Raw genomic sequence first — 20,410 nt, forward strand, 5'->3', positions numbered from 1 at the left:
CCGTGGACAAGAATGGAGAAATACGTTACCAAAACGTTGTGGTGAATTTACCGGTCGATCTACATTCCTAACCTTCAAAATGACACAAAACTTTCATCTGTCTGTTGAACGAATGAAAGGAAAGCCTTTTTTGTTAGGTTTGGTTTTCCACAACCGCCCTCTCACAGCTAGTATATATATAAACTCCATGCAGACTGGAAGTGTACGGCAAATAGTCAACAACATGGCATTAGGTGGGTATCCTTCTTTATACTTTCATCATCATGAAAAGTCATTTGAAATTACAATATCATGTATTTGATGATATCTAATAAGTGTGGGGTGTTTTGTATTCCAGCGACGGCCGCTGCTGCTGCAGGTGCAGGTAAGATGGTGGTATAAACACAAATACCTCATGACTAACAGCCTTTTGTAGACATCCACACATCTTTGTGTTTTTTTTTCAATAATGTGGTTCACTTCGGTCCAGCTGCTTTAGTGGTTGCGCCTCCAGCGGCTCTGGGAGCATTGGGTTTCACCTCAGCTGGGATAGCAGCAGGATCTACTGCTTCAGCCATGATGTCATTATCAGCCATCGCCAACGGAGGAGGGGTGGCAGCAGGTAGCGTGGTGGCTGTCTGCCAATCTATTGGTAAGTATTGTAAATATAATATGCTACAATTTCCTATTTTGGTGGAAAAATGCCTAATTTGACAATTTGTTCATTATTATTATTTTGGTTGTAGTTTGTAGTGGCATAAAACCGCATTATGTTGGTGTTTACTAGTTGTCTTTGCTGCTAAATAAGGAAACGACAGTAAAAATAGAACACCAATAGAAACACAAACTCAACTAAACAAAAAACACTAAAAAACAATTGTGTGTGTATATATATATATATATATATATATATATATACATGCAATATCATCAATAAAAACTCCTCATATATAACTAAAGTAAAAACACAGATTTTAATGTATCTTTAAGCTTATTTTTATTTGACTCCTATACAAGGCAACCTATTCTGCTGAGCAGCAGTGGTGCAATACAATAGTTTATATGAAACATGTTCTTGCTCCTGGAGTAAGAACATGTTTCATTAGTATGTTGTCGAGTGGCGTGTATGTGTCTTTTATACACATAATAGTTTAGAATACAAGTTATTGGATTCATTGCAGTACGAATAGAAACTGATCAAAACTTTATTTTGCAAGTTTTAATGGTAAAGATGACTTCTCTTGTATCTGAATAGCCACTTTGCAGCGATGTGCCCATGTAGTGTATTCTCTAAGTTAATAAAGTACTTTATTTACTTAGCTGAATGGAGTGTTTTTCATCTCAATGTAGGTGCAGCTGGTCTGGGCGCTGCCTCTGGAGTTGTGGCTGGTGTAGGAGCTACTGCAGCAGTGCTCTTCTCGTCATTCTTCTGAATCAAAAGTTTTTTTTGGACACAACTACATCAGGAGTGTCAAACTCATTTTAGCTAGCTCAGCGGTCGCATGGAGGACAATCTGTGCACACGTGGGCCAAACTATGAAAATCATGACAATAAAAGAAAATAAAAAATACAACTTCAGATTGTTTTCTTTGTCTTACTTTGGCCAAAAATAGAACAAACACATTCTAAAAATATTACAATAAAAATATAGAAAAAAATACCAGCAGTGGTAAAGAGTCAGATCCATGTAGGAAAGAAGAAAGTGAATGAATGTTTATAACTGAATACATTTGAATTTGCATTAAAAATGTGTTTTCTTTTGTATTATTTTTTTAATGAATGAAGTAACGCTTATGACTAACTTTTTCCAAAACACAATATAGAATGTGAGATGTAACAGGAAAATGCATACATTTATCATTTGTTTTAAAAAACGTTATAATAAAGTGGGACCCCAAAAATTTACAATGGAACTCCTTTTTTATGACTTGATGGCGTCCCAGGGATCCCATTTTGAAAATTCCTAGTGCCAACTCTGATGGAGGAGTATTGGTGCGTGTAAAAGAGCAGCAGGTGTCTGTGGCCTGCGGCGTGTTCTAATACTAATCAAATATCATCCCAGGGTTCATAGATAATTCATAATTCAGGGCCTTGACTTTGACACGTAAGAATTACAAACCCTGTTTCCATATGAGTTGGGAAATTGTGTTAGATGTAAATATAAACGGAATACAATGATTTGCAAATCCTTTTCAACCCATATTCAATTGAATGCACTACAAGGACAAGATATTTGATGTTCAAACTCATGAACTTTAATTTTTTTTTGCAAATAATAATTAACTTAGAATTTCAAGGCTGCAACACGTACCAAAGTAGTTCTCAAGTTGTGAGCCTGCACTCGTCTTATAAAAATATGTTGTAGATTAGGCGGCAATAGTTTGTTAAATGCTTTATATAAGATTATCAATGTACTATATTTAAAAAGGTCATCAAATTTGAGCAACTTTGATTGCATAAACAGATTATGAGTATGTTCTAAATAACCAACGTTGTGAATGATACGCACTGCTTTTTTCTGTAATATGATCAGAGGATGAATTGTGTTGTGGTTAGTATTCTCCCATACTTCAACACAGTATGTAAGGTATGGCAGTACCAAGGTGCAGTATAGAGTACGGAGTACATTTTCATTGAGGTATAGTTTTGCTTTGTTTAGAATTGAGAGGCTTTTGGAGATTTTTGTTTTAATGTGTCTGACATGAGGTTTCCATGATAATTTACTATCAATTATTACTCCCAAAAATGTATTCTCATTTACGATTTCAATTTGGGTACCATCATTACTCTTTTTCTGTTCAGACGTTATGTTGCGATTTCCAAACATCACTATCTTAGTTTTATTTATATTCAAAGATAATTTATTTGTGTCCATCCATTTTTTTACTATATTTAGCTCTGTTTTTATTGTATTTATGAGCTCATTATAGTCATCACTACTGTAGAATATATTTGTGTCGTCTGCGAATAGTATAAATTTCAGTGCTTTAGATGTATTAAACATATCATTAATATATACATTAAACAGTTTGGGCCCCAACACGGACCCTTGGGGGACACCACAAGCAATGCCAAGAGTATCAGACAAAAATTTACCCATTTTTCCAAACTGTACCCTTCCTGTTAAATAACTTTTTAAACAGTCACCAGCCAGCCCCTTAATTCCATATCTTTCCATGTTATCTAGTAGAATTGAATGATTAATGGTATCAAAGGCTTTCTTTAGATCAATAAAGATACCAACTGCAAAGCTTTTATGCTCCAGTGCATTAGTCATTTCTTCATTAGCTTCAGTTATCGCCATTGAGCTTGTTTGTTTGGACCGAAAGCCATATTGACCGTCATTGATTATATGATGCTTCTCAAGAAAAGATTCAAGTCGAGAGTTAAATAGTTTCTCTAAGATTTTTGAGAACTGAGACAAAAGAGAGATTGGTCGGTAATTGGTGAAATCGTGTTTGCTGTCACTTTTGAAGAGCGGAGTTACCTTAAGTGATTTTCATTTGACTTGGAAATCGGCCAGCCTGGAATGATAGGTTACATATATAAGTTAAGGGTTTTACAATATTCAGTATAACCTTTTGAAGCAATATCATGTTGATATTATGGCAGTCAGTAGAGCACTTACTTTTACACTTCCGCACAATGTTTGTCACTTACTGCTAATTTGTAGCTGAGAGGAAGAATGACGAAGAATTCTGTTCAATAGTTGATTTTGTAACTCGAGGGCGTAGAATTGGGTAGGGACGCTAGGGACACGTCCCTACCAATATCCAGCCGCTACTGTGTAGTCACTATCCATACAAGCGCTGCCCGTAATGTTTAGTCAATGATTATGGCACAGAAAGGGTTAAATGTCGGTCTCTGCTAGAAGTCCCGCCTCTAACCTAAATATCGCTCCCTGATTGGTTGCCGCTTTCATGCTAACTTACGTGTGTTTGGCTGTCCCCGCTGTCACTCCTTCTGCTTGTAAAAGCTAGCCTACATGCTAGTTGCTAGCGAGCGGACGAGGGGCAGTGCAACTCGGTGTAAGTTGTAAGTTCTAACTTGGAAGTAAGTGTAAGTTGTAAGTTGTAAGTAAGTGTAAGTTGTAAGTAAGTGTAAGTTGTAAGTTGTAAGTAAGTGTAAGTTGTCAACATTTGTTGTTCGTGGCACACGGTAGCTAGATGGATTTTAATATCAGTGCTGTGATTTACATTGTGTTTGTGTCTGCGTGCGTGTGTGCTGTAAGTTTTGAAGGATGTCAATGAAAACAAAACTGGATATAAGAGACTTATTTAGGAGTCAAACTGTAAGTTACTTCAAGGGTGTATAGAGGCTCAACAATATTGAATAATTCAACAATATATCACTCCAGTCACGCCCCTTAGAGTGCTATAATGAGCATATACCATGGACTGGAGTGATATATATCTTTTATAAAACGGTTACAAATAAAGGCAATATGAAATAGGAATACTCAATCAATTTAATGTAGTTTTATTCAACCAGAAATACATATTATCCAATAAAATAGCCCCACTGTGCAAAAAATAGTCCCACCTATCCAGACGTTAGCTCCAAATTAGCACTGCATCTCGTCTTTTCCTCCGCTTTTTTTCAGGTGAAAGTCAATGCTCAGTCCCCTCTACCATTGTTAACCCTCCCCGGAGGTGAAAGTTAACCTTAAACATGTGAATTCAACTACTTTAGTCCGTTTTTTAACATCGTAAAAACATCAGCTGTCTTTTACTACGGACTGCAACAGTCCGTTGTCATGGATACATGACAACAACTTCCAATCATACCAGTCATGCGTGCCTGAGGCGGAGTGATAGCCTACGCTGTGATAAGGCTTTAGAATATTTAAACCACGGTTAACAGCCAATCAGATCGCCGGATTTCACCTTTCCGTTTTATTTTTGAAATTATTTTTTAGTTTCATGGATTTGTGTAGAAGTGAGCAACGGTTTGAAAATACCAAAGTGGTGGAAATACAATAAACCCTCACTATATGATCATGTGATTTTACAATGCTAAAATATAATTCATTAATATGAAGTAATATTCACATTTAGTAAAAGCCTTTTTGCTCAGGCAGTAACTGTGCCATCAAGCTTTATGGTCATTGTCCTTAATGTATCTGTCATGCATCAACATATTTTTGGCCAGCAGTTAATTTCTGTGACAGACCGGCGGAGGCATGTGTTTGGCTCTTTCAAATAGGAACAACCAGTGGACACTAGTCTGCTTGTATTTGAGTATTAGTGACAAACATATTTTCAGTACAAAAGCAGCAATAGAAAGAAGTAGTTGAAGGGAAAAATTGTGAGTGATTTAAACACATGTTGGGGAAAAGATTATTACAGTTAATTTATGTTTATTTACAATGTTGTATTGCATGAATGTATTTCTGATGTTGTTGATGGACAGTAGGCTATGTTTAATTGACAGTATGATGCACAGTTGCACTACAGCCCTACACTAAAGAGTAAAGATGAGAACTCTTCCAAGTTGTCTCCTTTGCTTTCATTTTAGTTGCTTTACCCTATAACATCTGCATGATGTGAAATTATGATTGCTAATGTAAAAAAAAAAAAAAGGAAACTTTCAGAGTGCTGCCTTGGAGCACTTTTGTGTCCCCACCAATCTCAAAATCAAACCTACTCCCCTGTTGTAACTCCATTGTCTGGGATATCAACAGCCAACTTAGGACCAATACTTACAAAAAAAAACTATTGAACTTATTCACTACATTACTCATATTATAATCTTCACCGTTTTCATCAATAAAGTAATCAGGGTAAGTCAACTTTGAATATCCTTGTTTGATTAGACTATTCAAAACAAGTTCCTTTTATATATTGTATTAGTTTTCATACAGTTTTTTGATAATATAACCATTTTTTTGTTCTAATGATATCAGTTAATTTATCTTTGTACTTCTTGTATCGTTGTTCGACTTCTTTAGTTTTTATTTTGATGAAAAGTTTGGAGAGACTGTTTTTCTTTTTACAGGCATTAATTATACCATTTGTGATCCAAGGGCTATTTTTATTTTTTCCTTTTATTAAATATTCTTTCACAGGGCAGTATTTATTATGCATCTAAGTAAAGATGTCTAAAAAATGACAATAAGCACCGTCCACGTTTACAAACCCTGTTTCCATATGAGTTGGGAAATTGTGTTAGATGTAAATATAAACGGAATACTGTTGCGATCTGCTGCTCAGATCTTCACGTGTTTGTTTTTTCATTCTCAGTCTGACCCGTTTATTTCCTGTTTTTGTCCATCACTATGGTTACACATCAGTCCACCTGTTAGTCTCGCCCCGCACACCTGCTACTAATTTTCACCCTCCTATTTAAGCTCACCTTTTCTGTTTACTCATTCTCGGATCCTAATTTGCCCACGCGCATCAGTGACGACTCTCATCATTCGTATGTATTTTCTCGCTAGCTCTCACGCCAAGCCACTTTATTGTCTAGCTTTCATGCTAAATGTTTTGTTTACTCTTTTGTGTCCTCGTACCAAGTTTTAGTTTTCCTTGTTTTATCCTAGCCTTCACGCTAGCGTCTTTTGTTTACTTTTTCTCTTTACACCAGTATTTTTGTTCATAGACTTTTGTTATTAAATAAATACCTTATATCTTACCTTTGCTGTGTTCTGCTCCGACGCATCCACGGGAAAACTACACCGGCATTACCATGCCGAAGAAGAGTCCTCACAGTAGGATCCGAGCATCAAGTTGTTTTTCCGCGTCGAAACCACGGGAGGAACCCTTCGACTTAGGGTTGTGGTTGGAGCTCGTGGCTTGGGAGCAGGAAAGACTCGACTGTGGGCCTGAAGTCTCCTCCGAAGCCGTTCGCGCTGCCCCGAAGAAGCGGGGGGTCCAGTGGAGAGGTCCCCCGCGCGGCAGTAATGTTCCAGCACCACTTATTCCTCCCCATGGACACAGCAAGTTTCACCCCGTCCAGGATTCACCCGTCATTACCGGTAATCCTGCTTGTTTTTTTTCAAATCATTCCTTAAGCTGCCATGACACTTTTTCTGACACAAGCGATGACGTCATTTGGGGAACGCCCACCGGTGTCGCAACACCGGCCTCTGTTGATGACATTTTTTCAGAAGATTTTTTTATTGTGGACGATATATCTCAGCCATTTTCCAAAAACTTGGACAGTAATAATACTTTCACACAGTATCAGGACATTTATATTGATTCTAGTCACCCTCAGTGTATTGTTAATTGTCAAGATCAGCCTCCCATTACTTTGGCCCCGCCCACATCTCAGCCTATTTCACGTCCTACCCCTACGTCACCTGATTTTGAAACTGACCTAGAAAGATATAGTCCTGCCTGGATGGACGAGTGGTACAGGAGAGTTTTGATTGAACTGGAGCTGGAGGAGAAATTTCTTGCTGCTCAGAACAATCCTCTCCTCATACAGACTAATGGGGTGGAGTCTGCCCTCCTCCAAACCTCCCACCGCCCGCCCTTACGGTCAGCCTCTATCCAACGGGACCCCGTCTGGAATCCGGGTCTCGAGGGGAGGGCCAGTACTACTACTAAGCCTCCTAGACCTCCACCACCGGTGTTCACCCCTGTTAAACCTGTTAAGCCACTACGGCCTCCTAGACCTCCTCCACCGGTGTTCTCCCCGGTCAAGTCACGCCCTCTTAGACCTCCTCCACCTGTGTTCCGTCCGTGCCCTAGTTCTAGTTTTAGTCACAGTCTCTCTCAGAGTTCGAGTCCCAGCCTTCTTCGTAGCCCATGCTCTAGTCCTACTCGTAGACCGACTTGTAGACTGAGTCGTAGTCCAAGTCCTGGTCCGAGTTTCCGTTCTGATTCTAGTTGTAGTCCTAGTCTTTCTCGTAGTCGTCGTAGTCCTAGTTCCACTCGTAGACTGATCCGTAGTCCGAGTCCTGTTTCGAGTCCGGTCCCGAGTCTTGTTTCTTGCCTTTGTAATATTAGTACTGATTCCCCTCGTGGTCTTAGTCCGAACCCTAGTCCTTACCCAAGTTCTTGTCCGAGCCCCAGTGTTACTGTAAGTCCTAGTCTTTGTCCTAGTCCTTGCCCGAGCACCAGTTTGATTGTTAGTCCCAGTCCTTGCCCAAGCCCTAGTTTGACCGTTTGTCCTAGTTCTTGCCCAAGCCCTGGTATGACTGTAAGTCCTGGTCATTGCCCAAGCCCTTCTCAAAGCACTAGTGTGATTGTAAGTCCTGGTCCTCTCTCAAGTCCTTGCCCGAGTCCTAGTGTTTGTCTTATCACTCATCATAGTCCTAGTCCTGCTCACAGCCAGTCCCCTAGTTCTCCTCGGCAGACCCCTGTGCCTGCTCCTCGGCTGAAGCCGACACCTGCTCCTCGGCTGAAGCCGACACCTGCTCCTCGGCTGAAGCCGACACCTGCTCCTCGGCTGAAGCCGACACCTGCTCCTCGGCTGAAGCCGACACCTGCTCCTCGGCTGAAGCCGACACCTGCTCCTCGGCTGAAGCCGACACCTGCTCCCAGTCTGGTTCTCACGCCAGAACATGACACTAACCTGGTTTTCACGCCAGAATTCGACTCTCGCCTGGTTCACACACCAGCAGCTTTTTCGGGCCTGGTTCTCACACCAGTTTTGAACTCTAGTCTGGTTCTCGCACCAGAAACTGACGTTAGCCTGGTTCTCACACCAGCCTCCGACCCAGAACTGGTTCTCATACCAATTACAGACTTTAACCTGGATCTCACTCCAGCAACAGCTCCAAAGCTGGAGCCGACTCCAGCAACAGCTCCAAAGCTGGAGCCGACTCCAGCAACAGCTCCAAAGCTGGAGCCGACTCCAGCAACAGCTCCAGAGCTGGAGCCCACACCAGCGTCGACGACGGGGCTGGAGCCCACACCAGCGTCGACGACGGGGCTGGAGCCCACACCAGCGTCGACGACTCCTGCGGCTCCCAGGCCGCCTCCGACGACTCCTGCGGCTCCCAGGCCGCCTCCGACGACTCCTGCGGCTCCCAGGCCGCCTCCGACGACTCCTGCGGCTCCCAGGCCGCCTCCGACGACTCCTGCGGCTCCCAGGCCGCCTCCGACGACTCCTGCGGCTCCCAGGCCGCCTCCGACGACTCCTGCGGCTCCCAGGCCGCCTCCGACGCCTTCTTCGGCTGCAGCACCCGCATCATCCTCGCCAGCTGCTTCCAAGCCTGCTGGGATTTCGGTGCTGAGGCGTCGTCCACCACGTCGACCACGGGCGTGGCCTCTGCGAGGTCATCCTCCTCGCCAGATACTCCATCCTCCATGTCGGCCACGGATGTGGCCGTGCCCGGGTCGTCCGCCTCGCCGGGCACCTCATCCTGCGAGGCGGCCACTAATGTGGCCTTTTCGAGGTCGCCCGCCAAGACTTTTTCGGCAGCAGCGTTCCACCCGCCGCCGCCACATGATGTGTCCTCGGTGGATTCGGGGACATGCGATCTGGCGACCCTCCACCGTGGACTCCCTCCGCCCTCCCTTCGTTTGTGAACTTTCTGGTTTTGGGGAGGGGGTTCAAGTTTTTGTTTGTTTTTTAAGACATCTGGTATCTGTCTTTTGTTGGGGGGGAATACTGTTGCGATCTGCTGCTCAGATCTTCACGTGTTTGTTTTTTCATTCTCAGTCTGACCCGTTTATTTCCTGTTTTTGTCCATCACTATGGTTACACATCAGTCCACCTGTTAGTCTCGCCCCGCACACCTGCTACTAATTTTCACCCTCCTATTTAAGCTCACCTTTTCTGTTTACTCATTCTCGGATCCTAATTTGCCCACGCGCATCAGTGACGACTCTCATCATTCGTATGTATTTTCTCGCTAGCTCTCACGCCAAGCCACTTTATTGTCTAGCTTTCATGCTAAATGTTTTGTTTACTCTTTTGTGTCCTCGTACCAAGTTTTAGTTTTCCTTGTTTTATCCTAGCCTTCACGCTAGCGTCTTTTGTTTACTTTTTCTCTTTACACCAGTATTTTTGTTCATAGACTTTTGTTATTAAATAAATACCTTATATCTTACCTTTGCTGTGTTCTGCTTCGACGCATCCACGGGAAAACTACACCGGCATTACCATGCCGAAGAAGAGTCCTCACAAATACAATGATTTGCAAATCATTTTCAACCCATATTCAGTTGAATATGCTACAAAGACAATTTTTTATTTTTTTTTTGCAAATAATCATTCATTTTAGAATTTGATGCCAGCAACACGTGACAAAGAAGTTGGGAAAGGTGGCAATAAATACTGATAAAGTTGAGGAATGCTCATCAAACACATATTTGGAATATCCCACAGGTGTGCAGGCTAATTGGGAACAGGTAGGTGCCATGATTGGGTAAAAAAACAACTTCCCAAAAAATGCTCAGTCTTTCATGAGAAAGGATGGGGCGAGGTACACCCCTTTGTCCAGAACTGCGTGAGCAAATAGTCAAACAGTTAAAGAACAACGTTTCTCAAAATGCAATTGCAAGGAATTTAGGGATTTCAACATCTACGGTCCATAATATCATCAAAAGTTTCAGAGAATCTGGAGAAATCACTCCACGTAAGCGGCGTGGCCGGAAACCAACATTGAATGACCGTGACCTTTGATCCCTCAGACGGCACTGTATCAAAACCCGACATTAATCTCTAAGGATATCACCACATGGGCTGAAGAACACTTCAGAAAACCACTGTCACTAAATACAGTTTGTCACTACATCTGTAAGTGCAAGTTAAAGCTCTACTATGCAAAGCGAAAGCCATTTATCAAAGACACCCAGAAACGCCGCCAGGAAAAGTGTTCTGTGGTCTGACGAGTCCACATTTAAATTTTTGGGGGGAAACTGTGGACGTTGTGTCCTCCAGATCAAAGAGGAAAAGAACCATCCGGATTGTTCTAGGCGCAAAGATTAAAAGCCAGCATGTGTGATGGTATGAGGGTGTATTAGTGGCCAAGGCATGAGTAATTTACACATCTGTGAAGGCACCATTAATGCTGAAAGGTACATACAGGTTTTGGAGCAACATATGTTGCCGTCCAAGCAACGTTATCATGGACGCCCCTGCTTATTTCAGCAAGAAAATTCCAACCTACGTGTTACAACAGTGTGGCCTAGTAGTAAAAGAGTGCGGGTACTAGACTGACCTGTCTCCCATTGAAAATGTGTGGCGCATTATGAAGCGTAAAATATGACAGCGGAGACCCCAGACTGTTGAACGACTGAATCTCTAATAAAACAAGAATGGGAAAGAATTCCACTTTCAAAGGTTCAACAATTAGTTTCCTCAGTTCCTAAACGTTTTTTGAGTGTTGTTAAAAGAAAAGGTGATGTTACACAGTGGTTAACACGCCCTTTCCCAACTACTTTGGCACGTGTTGCAGCCATGAAAATCTAAGTTAATTACTATTTGCAAAAAAAAAAAATAAAGTTTTTGAGTTTGAACATCAAATATGTTGTCTTTGTAGTGCATTCAACTGAATATGGGTTGAAGAGGATTTGTAAATCATTGTATTCCGTTTATATTTACATCTAACACAATTTCCCAACGGGGTTTGTAGTTCTCTGTAAACTGAAGTCCAATCCTTAACTGCTAAACCATTGTTTAGGGCACAGATTGTTTCCTCAGTTGTTATTTGTTTAAAGATGTTTGCCATTGTGTCTCTGGTTTTCTTGAGATGACAGTCATATAAAGTAAAAACAGGTAAATGGTCAGTGATGCTATCACATATAAAAAGGTCACTGGTGATTTTATTTCCCACAATGTTAGTTGTGGATGATTGTGGCACTATTTGTTGTTATTCTGCTTGCTTTGGTCATGGTAGGATATAGAGACAAGCTGTACAGTGTCAATGAAGTCATCAACATGTTTTTGCTTGGTTAATGTTTAACAAATCAATGTTAAAATCACCACAGATAAATATGGTTTTATGGTTCACAGAGGAAAATAGTTTACCCATCTATTCATGGAAAGTTTCTATGCTTGAACCAGGTGCCCGGTATACACAACTCATGAAGATATTTGTCTTTTTGTCATTTAGGATTTCCACTGTTAAACATTCAAATTATCCATCGACTGCTATGGTCATGTTTGCGTAAACTTTAAATGAAACAGATTTATGAATGTATAATGCGACCCCTCCTCCTATTTTATTAATTCTGTTTATGTATCTTAATTCAAACTCATTCAGACAAAAATCAATACCGTTATCATTGTTGAACCATATTTCAGTGATTGCAATAATGCTAAATGGATGAGTAACTTCTTTCAAGTAATCCTTGATAGCCTCAAAGTTAGTGTGCATGCTTGGACAATTGAAATGTATTATTGACAGACTATCTTCTGATTTTACACTGTTTTCATATTGTTCACAGGCACTTTTTTTTTTTACAATCGCAGAGAAAAAATTCTTATCGGGGTCTATCTCCATATCAGTCTCTGTTGTGGCATGCTCTTGATACTCACACATTTCCAGTTCTTTTTGTTGATGTTGTAGGATCTTCTGTATCATGTCCATATCAATACTTGGTGTGGTCTGTGTTCTTGCTGTGGGTAACATTGAGATGATGTAAAAGTTACAAAACTACATTGATACCAAGTACTGCATCAATGTCAATACTTATCAAAATCTTCTATTTTTCTCACCACCAAGACTTTTGCTTCCTCCAACGTCCCCTTTAGTTTGATGAAGTCCTTACCGTTCGTTAGCCAGGTTTGTTGAATCTTTTCCTTGGCGGAGGCATTCTGATGGTCTATATGCCGACGCATCCAGCAACACAATAAATCCACACCTGTGTATGTCAGGCTGCTAATGCTAGCCGGCTTCGGTGTGCTAGCCCGCAGCACCGATCGACACAGACAGCACAGCGACACAGTGAAGCCAAAAAAGTAGAAAAAAAGTACAAAAAAGAACAAAAAAAGCAAACAAGATGTGCTGGTTTTGCACAAAGTGATCGTAAAACTACACAGTCAGGCGCGCGCAAACTCCAAACAGGAAGTGACGTAAACAAGTGGAATGGATTGGATACCGACGCACTAAAGGCTCTCTACCTTACGCTCTGAAGCGACGGGAAACTGAGTGAATAATGACAGGTTATATGATTGTTTATTTTAAACTCATATCCGGGCCACTTTATAATGAACATGTCGGCATGTATTTGTAAAAAAAATAAAAGAAAAAATAAATATATAACGATAAATTATTTAGGGGGGCTTAAGAATATTTTAGGTCTAACTACGCCAATTACCTGTGGGATGTTCCAATTAAGTGTTTGATGAGCATTCCTCAACTTTATCAGTATTAATTGCCACCTCTCCCAACTTCTTTGTCACGTGTTGCTGTCATCAAATTCTAAAGTTAATGATTATTTGCAAAAAAAAATGTTCATCAGTTTGAACATCAAATATGTTGTCTTTGTAGCATATTCAACTGAATATGGGTTGAAAATAATTTGCAAATCATTGTATTCCGTTTATATTTACATCTAACACAGTTAAACAACTCATATGGAAACGGGGTTTGTACATAGTTTGAGAACCTGTGTATGTGTAAGTATCCTATGTATGCTATGTATCCATCTATCTATCCATTTTTCTACTGCTTGTCCCTCTCGGGGTCGCAGGAGTGGCTGGAGCCTATCCCAGCTACTTTCAGTCGCCACCTCATCACAGGGCCAACACAAACAAACAGACAACATTCACACTCACATTTATGCTATGTATCCAGTATCTAAATTGTTTCTTATATTCGGAGAAGTTTTTGGCACAGTAGATTGCATGTTTGCCTTCACATGTTTTGGCTGTTACCGTGGAGCATATGCTCTCTCACACCTGAGACTCTATCCAAAAGAGACGAGCAAGCTGCAGGGGGCGTGGAAGAACGCCTAGGAAGAACATCCAGATAGGCAACACATCCAAGTAGTAAGTTGACCCTTCTTAAGACTGCGGATGTCGGTAAAAACTCCATTTATTATCAGAAACTTACTTGAATATAATAAACCAAACATATATTCAATAAGATGACATAATTAACATGTTTGAGTCAAATTAAATATAAAATCTCAGTTCATTTTCTGTGGTGCTTATTCTTTTCAGGTTTACAGGGGAGCCAGAGTCTATCCCAGCTGATTCAAGGTGAGAGGCAGGCTACATCCTACACCAGGGTCAGCCACTTTTGCTATCAAAAGAGCCATATTGTCCCAAGAGGGAACATTGTGGAGAATTTGTCAGCGCTTATTACCCAAACCAGTAACGCCTACCTTTTTGAAAATCCGGTCCATGTTTTCACTGTTACCTTAGTAAGAGTGAAAAGTGACGGCGTGGCGAAGTTGGGAGAGTGGCCGTGCCAGCAATGTGAGGGTTACTGGTTCAATCCCCACTTTCTACCATCCTAGTCACGTCCGTTGTGTCCTTGAGCAAGACACTTCACCCTTGCTCCTATAGGTCCTGGTTAGCGCTTTGCATGACAGTTCCCGCCATCAATGTGTGAATGTGTGTGTGTGAATGGGTGAATGTGGAAATACCGTCAAAGCGCTTTGGGCTCCTTAAAAAGGGGTAGAAAAGCGCTATACAAGTACAACCATTTTACCATTTAAAACTGTGAGCAGTAGCATTAAGAGAACCAGCCTATAAAATGGGCATACGGACATTTTTCAAGAGAGCAAGGTTTTACAACTGCTGGAAGCAACAATTAATTCCAGCTGAGAGCTCATAGCTAACAGCTAACAGTCATATGTAATTAATGAACCATGTGCTCCCCATTTTGATAAATAAAAAGCTGGCTAGCAAACCAAGTCAAATAGTTAGCATGGTGGTGACTGATTTCTGTCACTTGTTTTAGTTGTGCGAAAAAGAAGAGAGGAGAGCTCATTCACATATGATTATCATCAGAAATTATGATACACTAATGACCTTCTTGCAAGTGCAGAAACTCTGAATCAGAGGTTGTGTACAGACAAGATATCTCAGTGGACATCCAACCCTCAATTTCCAGGAAAGAACATTTATTTCCAGCAGAACCTCCTCTGCAGTGAAGTACAAGTTTGTTTACTCTGCTATGATCTTAGTTAAGTTAAAGTACCAATGATTGTCACACACACACAAGTTGTGGTGAAATTTTTCCTCTGCATTTGACCCATTCCCTTGATCACCCCCCGGAAAGTGAGGGGAGCAGTGAGCAGCAGCGGTGCCGCGCCCGGGAATCTCTTATGGTGTTTTAACCCCCAATTCCAACCCTTGATGCTGAGTGCCAAGCAGGGAGGAAATGGGTCCCATTTTTTCATAGTCCTCGGCAGGGGCGTCACTAGACCTAATACTGTACTGGGGCACACCTGGGGCACAAACAATTCATGTGAGCGTGCAAAGCGCGCAAGCAAAAACATTTTTAGCACTTATTTATCATAAAAAATACATAAATAGTGCTTTAAACTATGAAATCATATCAGATTATGTTGTATGGATCTTTGATTAACCACCTGAAATTAGCTCATGCATTTGACCTACTTGTGCACTTTTTTACTCCAGACTTGTAAACTGCTACTGGTAAAAGCAAAAAGGAAGAGCAATTAATCTTTTTGAAATATTTATTGCAGTAATCATCTGCAAATTTAACATCTACAAAAGTAAAACAAAAAATAAAGCACCCCTACATCTCTGGGTTCTTTTATATTATTTAATTTCCATTTATGGCAATGTGGCTAATCCTACTTCAAATACACAAAACTATAAAATATACACAAAACAATAAAGCCACAGTAGTAGAATAAATGAACAACTGTTGTGTGTCTGTTCAGGGAATCATTTTCTGAGAAGTAAACTGTAATGTCTCCTTTTCATTTTTGCGAAGTGGTCAATCACTCCGGACAGACATGGAAATATTACAGTAACTGTTATACAGTTGACCAGTGGTTCCAGACTGCTGGCTCCTGACATAAAAGTGGATTGTGTGTCATTTTCATTGTGTGTCATTTTCAGTGTGCATGAAAAAAAAGTTTAGGGAGAAAAAAATGAAATTGTGGCAACAAAACCAGATTATTTTAGCCTTTTTTCAAGTGACTATTATTGAGTATTTTAACAAAAGGCAAACCGACTAACAAGTTGGAGGAGGACTCAGGACAGACATGGAAATATCCATCCATCCATCCATTTTCTACCGCTTATTCCCTTTCGGGGTCGCGGGGGGCGCTGGCGCCTATCTCAGCTACAATCGGGCGGAAGGCAGGGTATACCCTGGACAAGTCGCCACTTCATCGCAGGGCCAACACAGATAGACAGACAACATTCACACTCACGTTCACACACTAGGGCCAATTCAGTGTTGCCAATCAACCTATCCCCAGGTGCATGTCTTTGGAAGTGGGAGGAAGCCGGAGTACCCGGAGGGAACCCACGCATTCACGGGGAGAACATGCAAACTCCACACAGAAAGATCCCGAGCCTGGATTTGAACCCAGGACTGCAGGAACTTCGTATTGTGAGGCAGACGCACTAACCCCTCTGCCACCGTGAAGCCCTGACATGGAAATATATTTAAAAAAAATCTAAATGGGGCAACAAAACCCAATATTTTCAGCCATCTTTCTGAAAACAAATACAGAAGTATTACTATTTTTTCTGGAAACAAAACCAGATGCTTTAGCTGTAGCTATTTTTCTGGTGACAAAACAAGATTATTTTAGTCAAAGTCGCACCGATTAACAAGACAAGTCTACTGTGCTATTTTTCTGTGAAATAAACTTGAATGATTTAAAAATGTGGCTCACGACTTGATGATATGGAAAAATGTTTTTCTTCCTGAAGATAAACCATTTGAGAAGCACTCAACTCACACATGCTGACTCCAAATCCTCATTGATGCAGAACCAGCAGACAATAACCAACATTATGTTTCATGTTCATTGGAAATTCCCCCGACAGCTCGTACAGTAAATGAATATGTTTGTCTTGATACAAGGAATAACGTTAGCAAACTTAGCATCAATTTAAGACAATGATATTGCCTAGCTAGCTAGGACTTCACTTACATCTCTCATTCCTGCTGCTTCCTCTCTGCTGCGGGCAAATAACTTTCTGATATCCATCTAGGAGTTACAGATTGAGTCAAATCAAAATCAAAATAATGTCATTAACAAATTGTTGTTGGCTAACGTTACCTACCTCAGCAGTGATTCGCATCGCCTCTCTCTCTCTCTCTCTCTCTCTCTCTCTCTTTCTCTCTCTCTCTGTCTCTCTCTCTCTCTCTCTCTCTCAACCGAAGTCTCGATCCACACGTGAATAAATTACCATATTAAGTAGCCATGTGCTCACTGTTTCGTGGAGTGAATACAGTAGCAAACAATTACCATACTAAGTAGTATGTGCGCTGATGTCTATGTTATGTAGACTTAAAACTCTGAAGCGTTTTCTTTTTTAATGGTGAAATTTTTACTGGGGCACTGCAGATCAACAGTGGGGGCACGTGCCCCACTGAAATATGTCTGGCGACGCCCCTGGTCCTCTGTATGACTCGGCCGATGTTTGAACTCCCAACCTACCGATCTCAGGGCGGACACTAACCACTAGGCCACTGAGTAGGCTGTGCAACTTTTCCCTGTTTGCAAGTTGCCAGATAAATTTTCCATGCAATAACACTGTCCTTGTGTGGTTAAGCCATCTCATGCTTACTAAAGATAACTATAGCTTTCTTTCAGTTTTAGTTTCAACCATTTGGATGTATTCATTGTCTGTTGCATGATTCTAATACAGTGCCAAAAAGTTTTGAGCGAAAAGATTTAGCAAGTGCTCAAATGTTTCCCTCGCACGCTTTGCACACTGTAAATCTCCTGGGGGCTAAGACCCCCGGTTCTTAAAACCTGGTTTGTGATGCCCATGAGGGGTGATTTATAGACAGAAACACCTCAAGTAACACTAAAAATGGAGCATATGCTAATGAGTGAATCTTATCTTAGTGCACGCTAATTAACTCATACAGTGTGTTGCAGTGTTATGCTAACTGCCATTTATCACCACAAACAACTTAAAGGTTGGAATAAAACGATTTACTCTTGACCAATTGTAGAAATATTATTATAACTTTTTTCTTTCAAATGTTTCTCTGTCACTTGTTCGTTACTTTTGTCTCAATCAATATGGATAGAGAGGCAAAATTTCATTAATCAAAATAACGGAAGAGATTACCAATGCAACCTGGTAAACAGTGTGCAGCTGCAAGGTTTATGGATCTAACTTAAGCATTTGATACAATTAATTCTAATATTTCAATGACAAATTAGAACAGTATGTCACCGGATAGTTGGTCTTGAACTGGGTAAGCAGCTACTTAAAAAGAAGCAATACGTGACGCGAAGCAAACATTTTTACAACTCTAATAATATCTTGCGGTATACCCCAGGGATCAATACTGGCACCAAAATTGTTCAATCTTTGTATTAACGACATTAAAGTCACTTAAAGTAAGTCGTATTTGCAGATGACACAACGGCATTCTGTTCAGGATGTCACGACCAGATTTGTACTGTCAACACAGGCGCAGGATATCAAAAGAAGTTCTTTATTTTGACAAGGTAAGGGATCCAAAAACGGGAGAAACAAAACAGGCTATAAAAACAGACCTAACCTGACCACTAAATTAAAAAAAAATTTCATCTGCCTCACAATACAAAGGTCCTGAGTAGTCCTGAGTTCAATCCCGGGCTCGGGATCTTTCTGTGTGCGGTTTGCATGTCCTCCCCATGACTGCGTGGGTTCCCTCCGGGTATTCCGGCTTCCTCCTACATCCAAAGACATGCACCTGGGGATAGGTTGATTGGCAACACCAAATTGGCCCTAGTGTGTGAATGTGAGTATGAATGTTGTCTGTCTATCTGTGTTGGCCCTGCGATGAGGTGGCGCCTTGTCCAGGGTGTACGCCGCCTTCCGTCCGATTGTAGCTCAGATAGGGTCCAGCGCCCCCCATAACCCTGAAGGGAATAAGTGGTAGAAAATAGATGGATGGTTGGATTAACAAACACAAAGCACTCCGGCTACGGAGGGAAAACGTTGCTAAGAAATGAAACTACTAAATACAACAAAGGGCTCTCCAACTGAGGTAATACTAAGATGCTAATCTTACCTGAAAACGTTACAAACCAAAAACTCGCTCGAGGATCCAAAAGGCACACGAAAACGTGGCTATGGCTCTGGACAGTACTGTGGCAAAGAAACGCTCGAGGTACACACATGGAGATATGAAACACTTGTTACAGGGTGATTGTATTTACATTCTGCTCCAGCCACAGAGCCCTCACCTATAATATATGCCTGCGTCGCATGTGTTTACCTCAGTTGTATTTCCTACATGTAGCCTGAATACACAGTACTATGACACAGCTTGACTCTTGTCTTCTTTATCCTGCACCACATATATAACATGGTGTCAGAAGTCCGAGCAGGACCCGATTATGCCCCACATTCTGACCGTTGTTGAGACAGCGTGTGTTTATTTGTTTTTGTGAGTTTTAGCAGTTATATTTAGCCTGTTAGCTTTATCACTGTGTTGGTATAATGGTTACAAACATCCCGCCTCCGGAACCCATGAAGATGGCTGGGGACACTCACGGCAACTGGAAAAACGTCCGAGCAGAGATTGAGGATTATCTGCTAGCGACTGGGCTTAACGAGATGGAGAAGCCCGACCAAGCAGCGGTGCTGAGACAGCTAATGGGGAACGGCTGAATCCATGTTTACAAACACAAGCTGGAACTCACTGCCAACCAGCAGAGAACTGCGGGAGCTATACTGGAGGCACTGGAGAAATACTTCATCCCCGCGAAGAACGTCACATTCGAGAGGTAAGTTTTTGGAAACTTAAAGCAAGAGGAAGGAGAACCCATAGATGCTTTTGTTACAAAGCTGAGAGAAAAGGCTGCCTTTTGTGAATACGGAGCTATAAAAGATAACTCATAAATGACAGGCTTGTGTTTGCATTGCTGATGAGGGTGCCAGACGTCAATTACTAAGAGAAAATTATCTCAAATTGGATCAGGCAATCATGATATGCCATGCAGCCGAGGTCAAAGACAATAAATGAAAGACTATGTCACTGGGCAACTCTGGGCCTGGAGAAACCATCAATGCCCCGCAGGGGGGACAAAGATATGGACGCAGGTCTGCCGGTAGGCCATCGGAACCCACCAACACCAGTTCACAGACCCAGGGCATGAGAGACAGGGTAATGCAAGTACTGTGGCACAACACAAAAACCTGAGCCAGACCAGTGCTCTACATTTGGTAAATCCTGCCGCTCTTTTGGCACTGCCAACCATTTTGCTAAAGTATGCATGAAGAGAGGTCAGCACGCACGCCAATTGAACACTATGGATGACCCGTCGACAGAGGAACAGGAGGACAGTGATGGAGATGAGAGAGATGTGTACACAGCAGAGAGCATGGGACCTATGAACACTCAAGGGAAGAAGTGGT

General features: G+C 41.5%; 1 protein-coding gene and 1 long non-coding RNA gene across 4 annotated transcripts in view; one reads left to right on the forward strand and one right to left on the reverse strand.

Moving 5' to 3' along the window:
- Window positions 1-7,149, reverse strand: part of LOC133549745 (uncharacterized) — a 57,061-nt gene extending 49,912 nt beyond the window's left edge. The window contains exon 1 of one of the 3 annotated variants that reach the window (XR_009806164.1): window positions 6,615-7,149. This is a non-coding gene — a long non-coding RNA (uncharacterized LOC133549745). Of the gene's footprint in view, window positions 1-1,295; window positions 1,808-6,614 lie in introns of those variants that run through there. The other 2 variants (XR_009806162.1, XR_009806163.1) reach the window with 2 other exon arrangements.
- Window positions 99-1,558, forward strand: LOC133549740 (interferon alpha-inducible protein 27-like protein 1). Its single transcript, XM_061895478.1, has 4 exons — window positions 99-233; window positions 338-364; window positions 470-631; window positions 1,330-1,558. Exons 1-4 carry the CDS (start codon window positions 113-115, stop codon window positions 1,410-1,412), a joined length of 393 nt encoding a protein of 130 aa, XP_061751462.1. The 5' UTR covers window positions 99-112; the 3' UTR covers window positions 1,413-1,558.
- Window positions 7,150-20,410: the final 13,261 nt, after the last annotated feature.

This window comes from Nerophis ophidion, linkage group LG03, assembly GCF_033978795.1.
Source record: "Nerophis ophidion isolate RoL-2023_Sa linkage group LG03, RoL_Noph_v1.0, whole genome shotgun sequence".
In the NCBI taxonomy this organism is placed as follows: domain Eukaryota; kingdom Metazoa; phylum Chordata; class Actinopteri; order Syngnathiformes; family Syngnathidae; genus Nerophis; species Nerophis ophidion.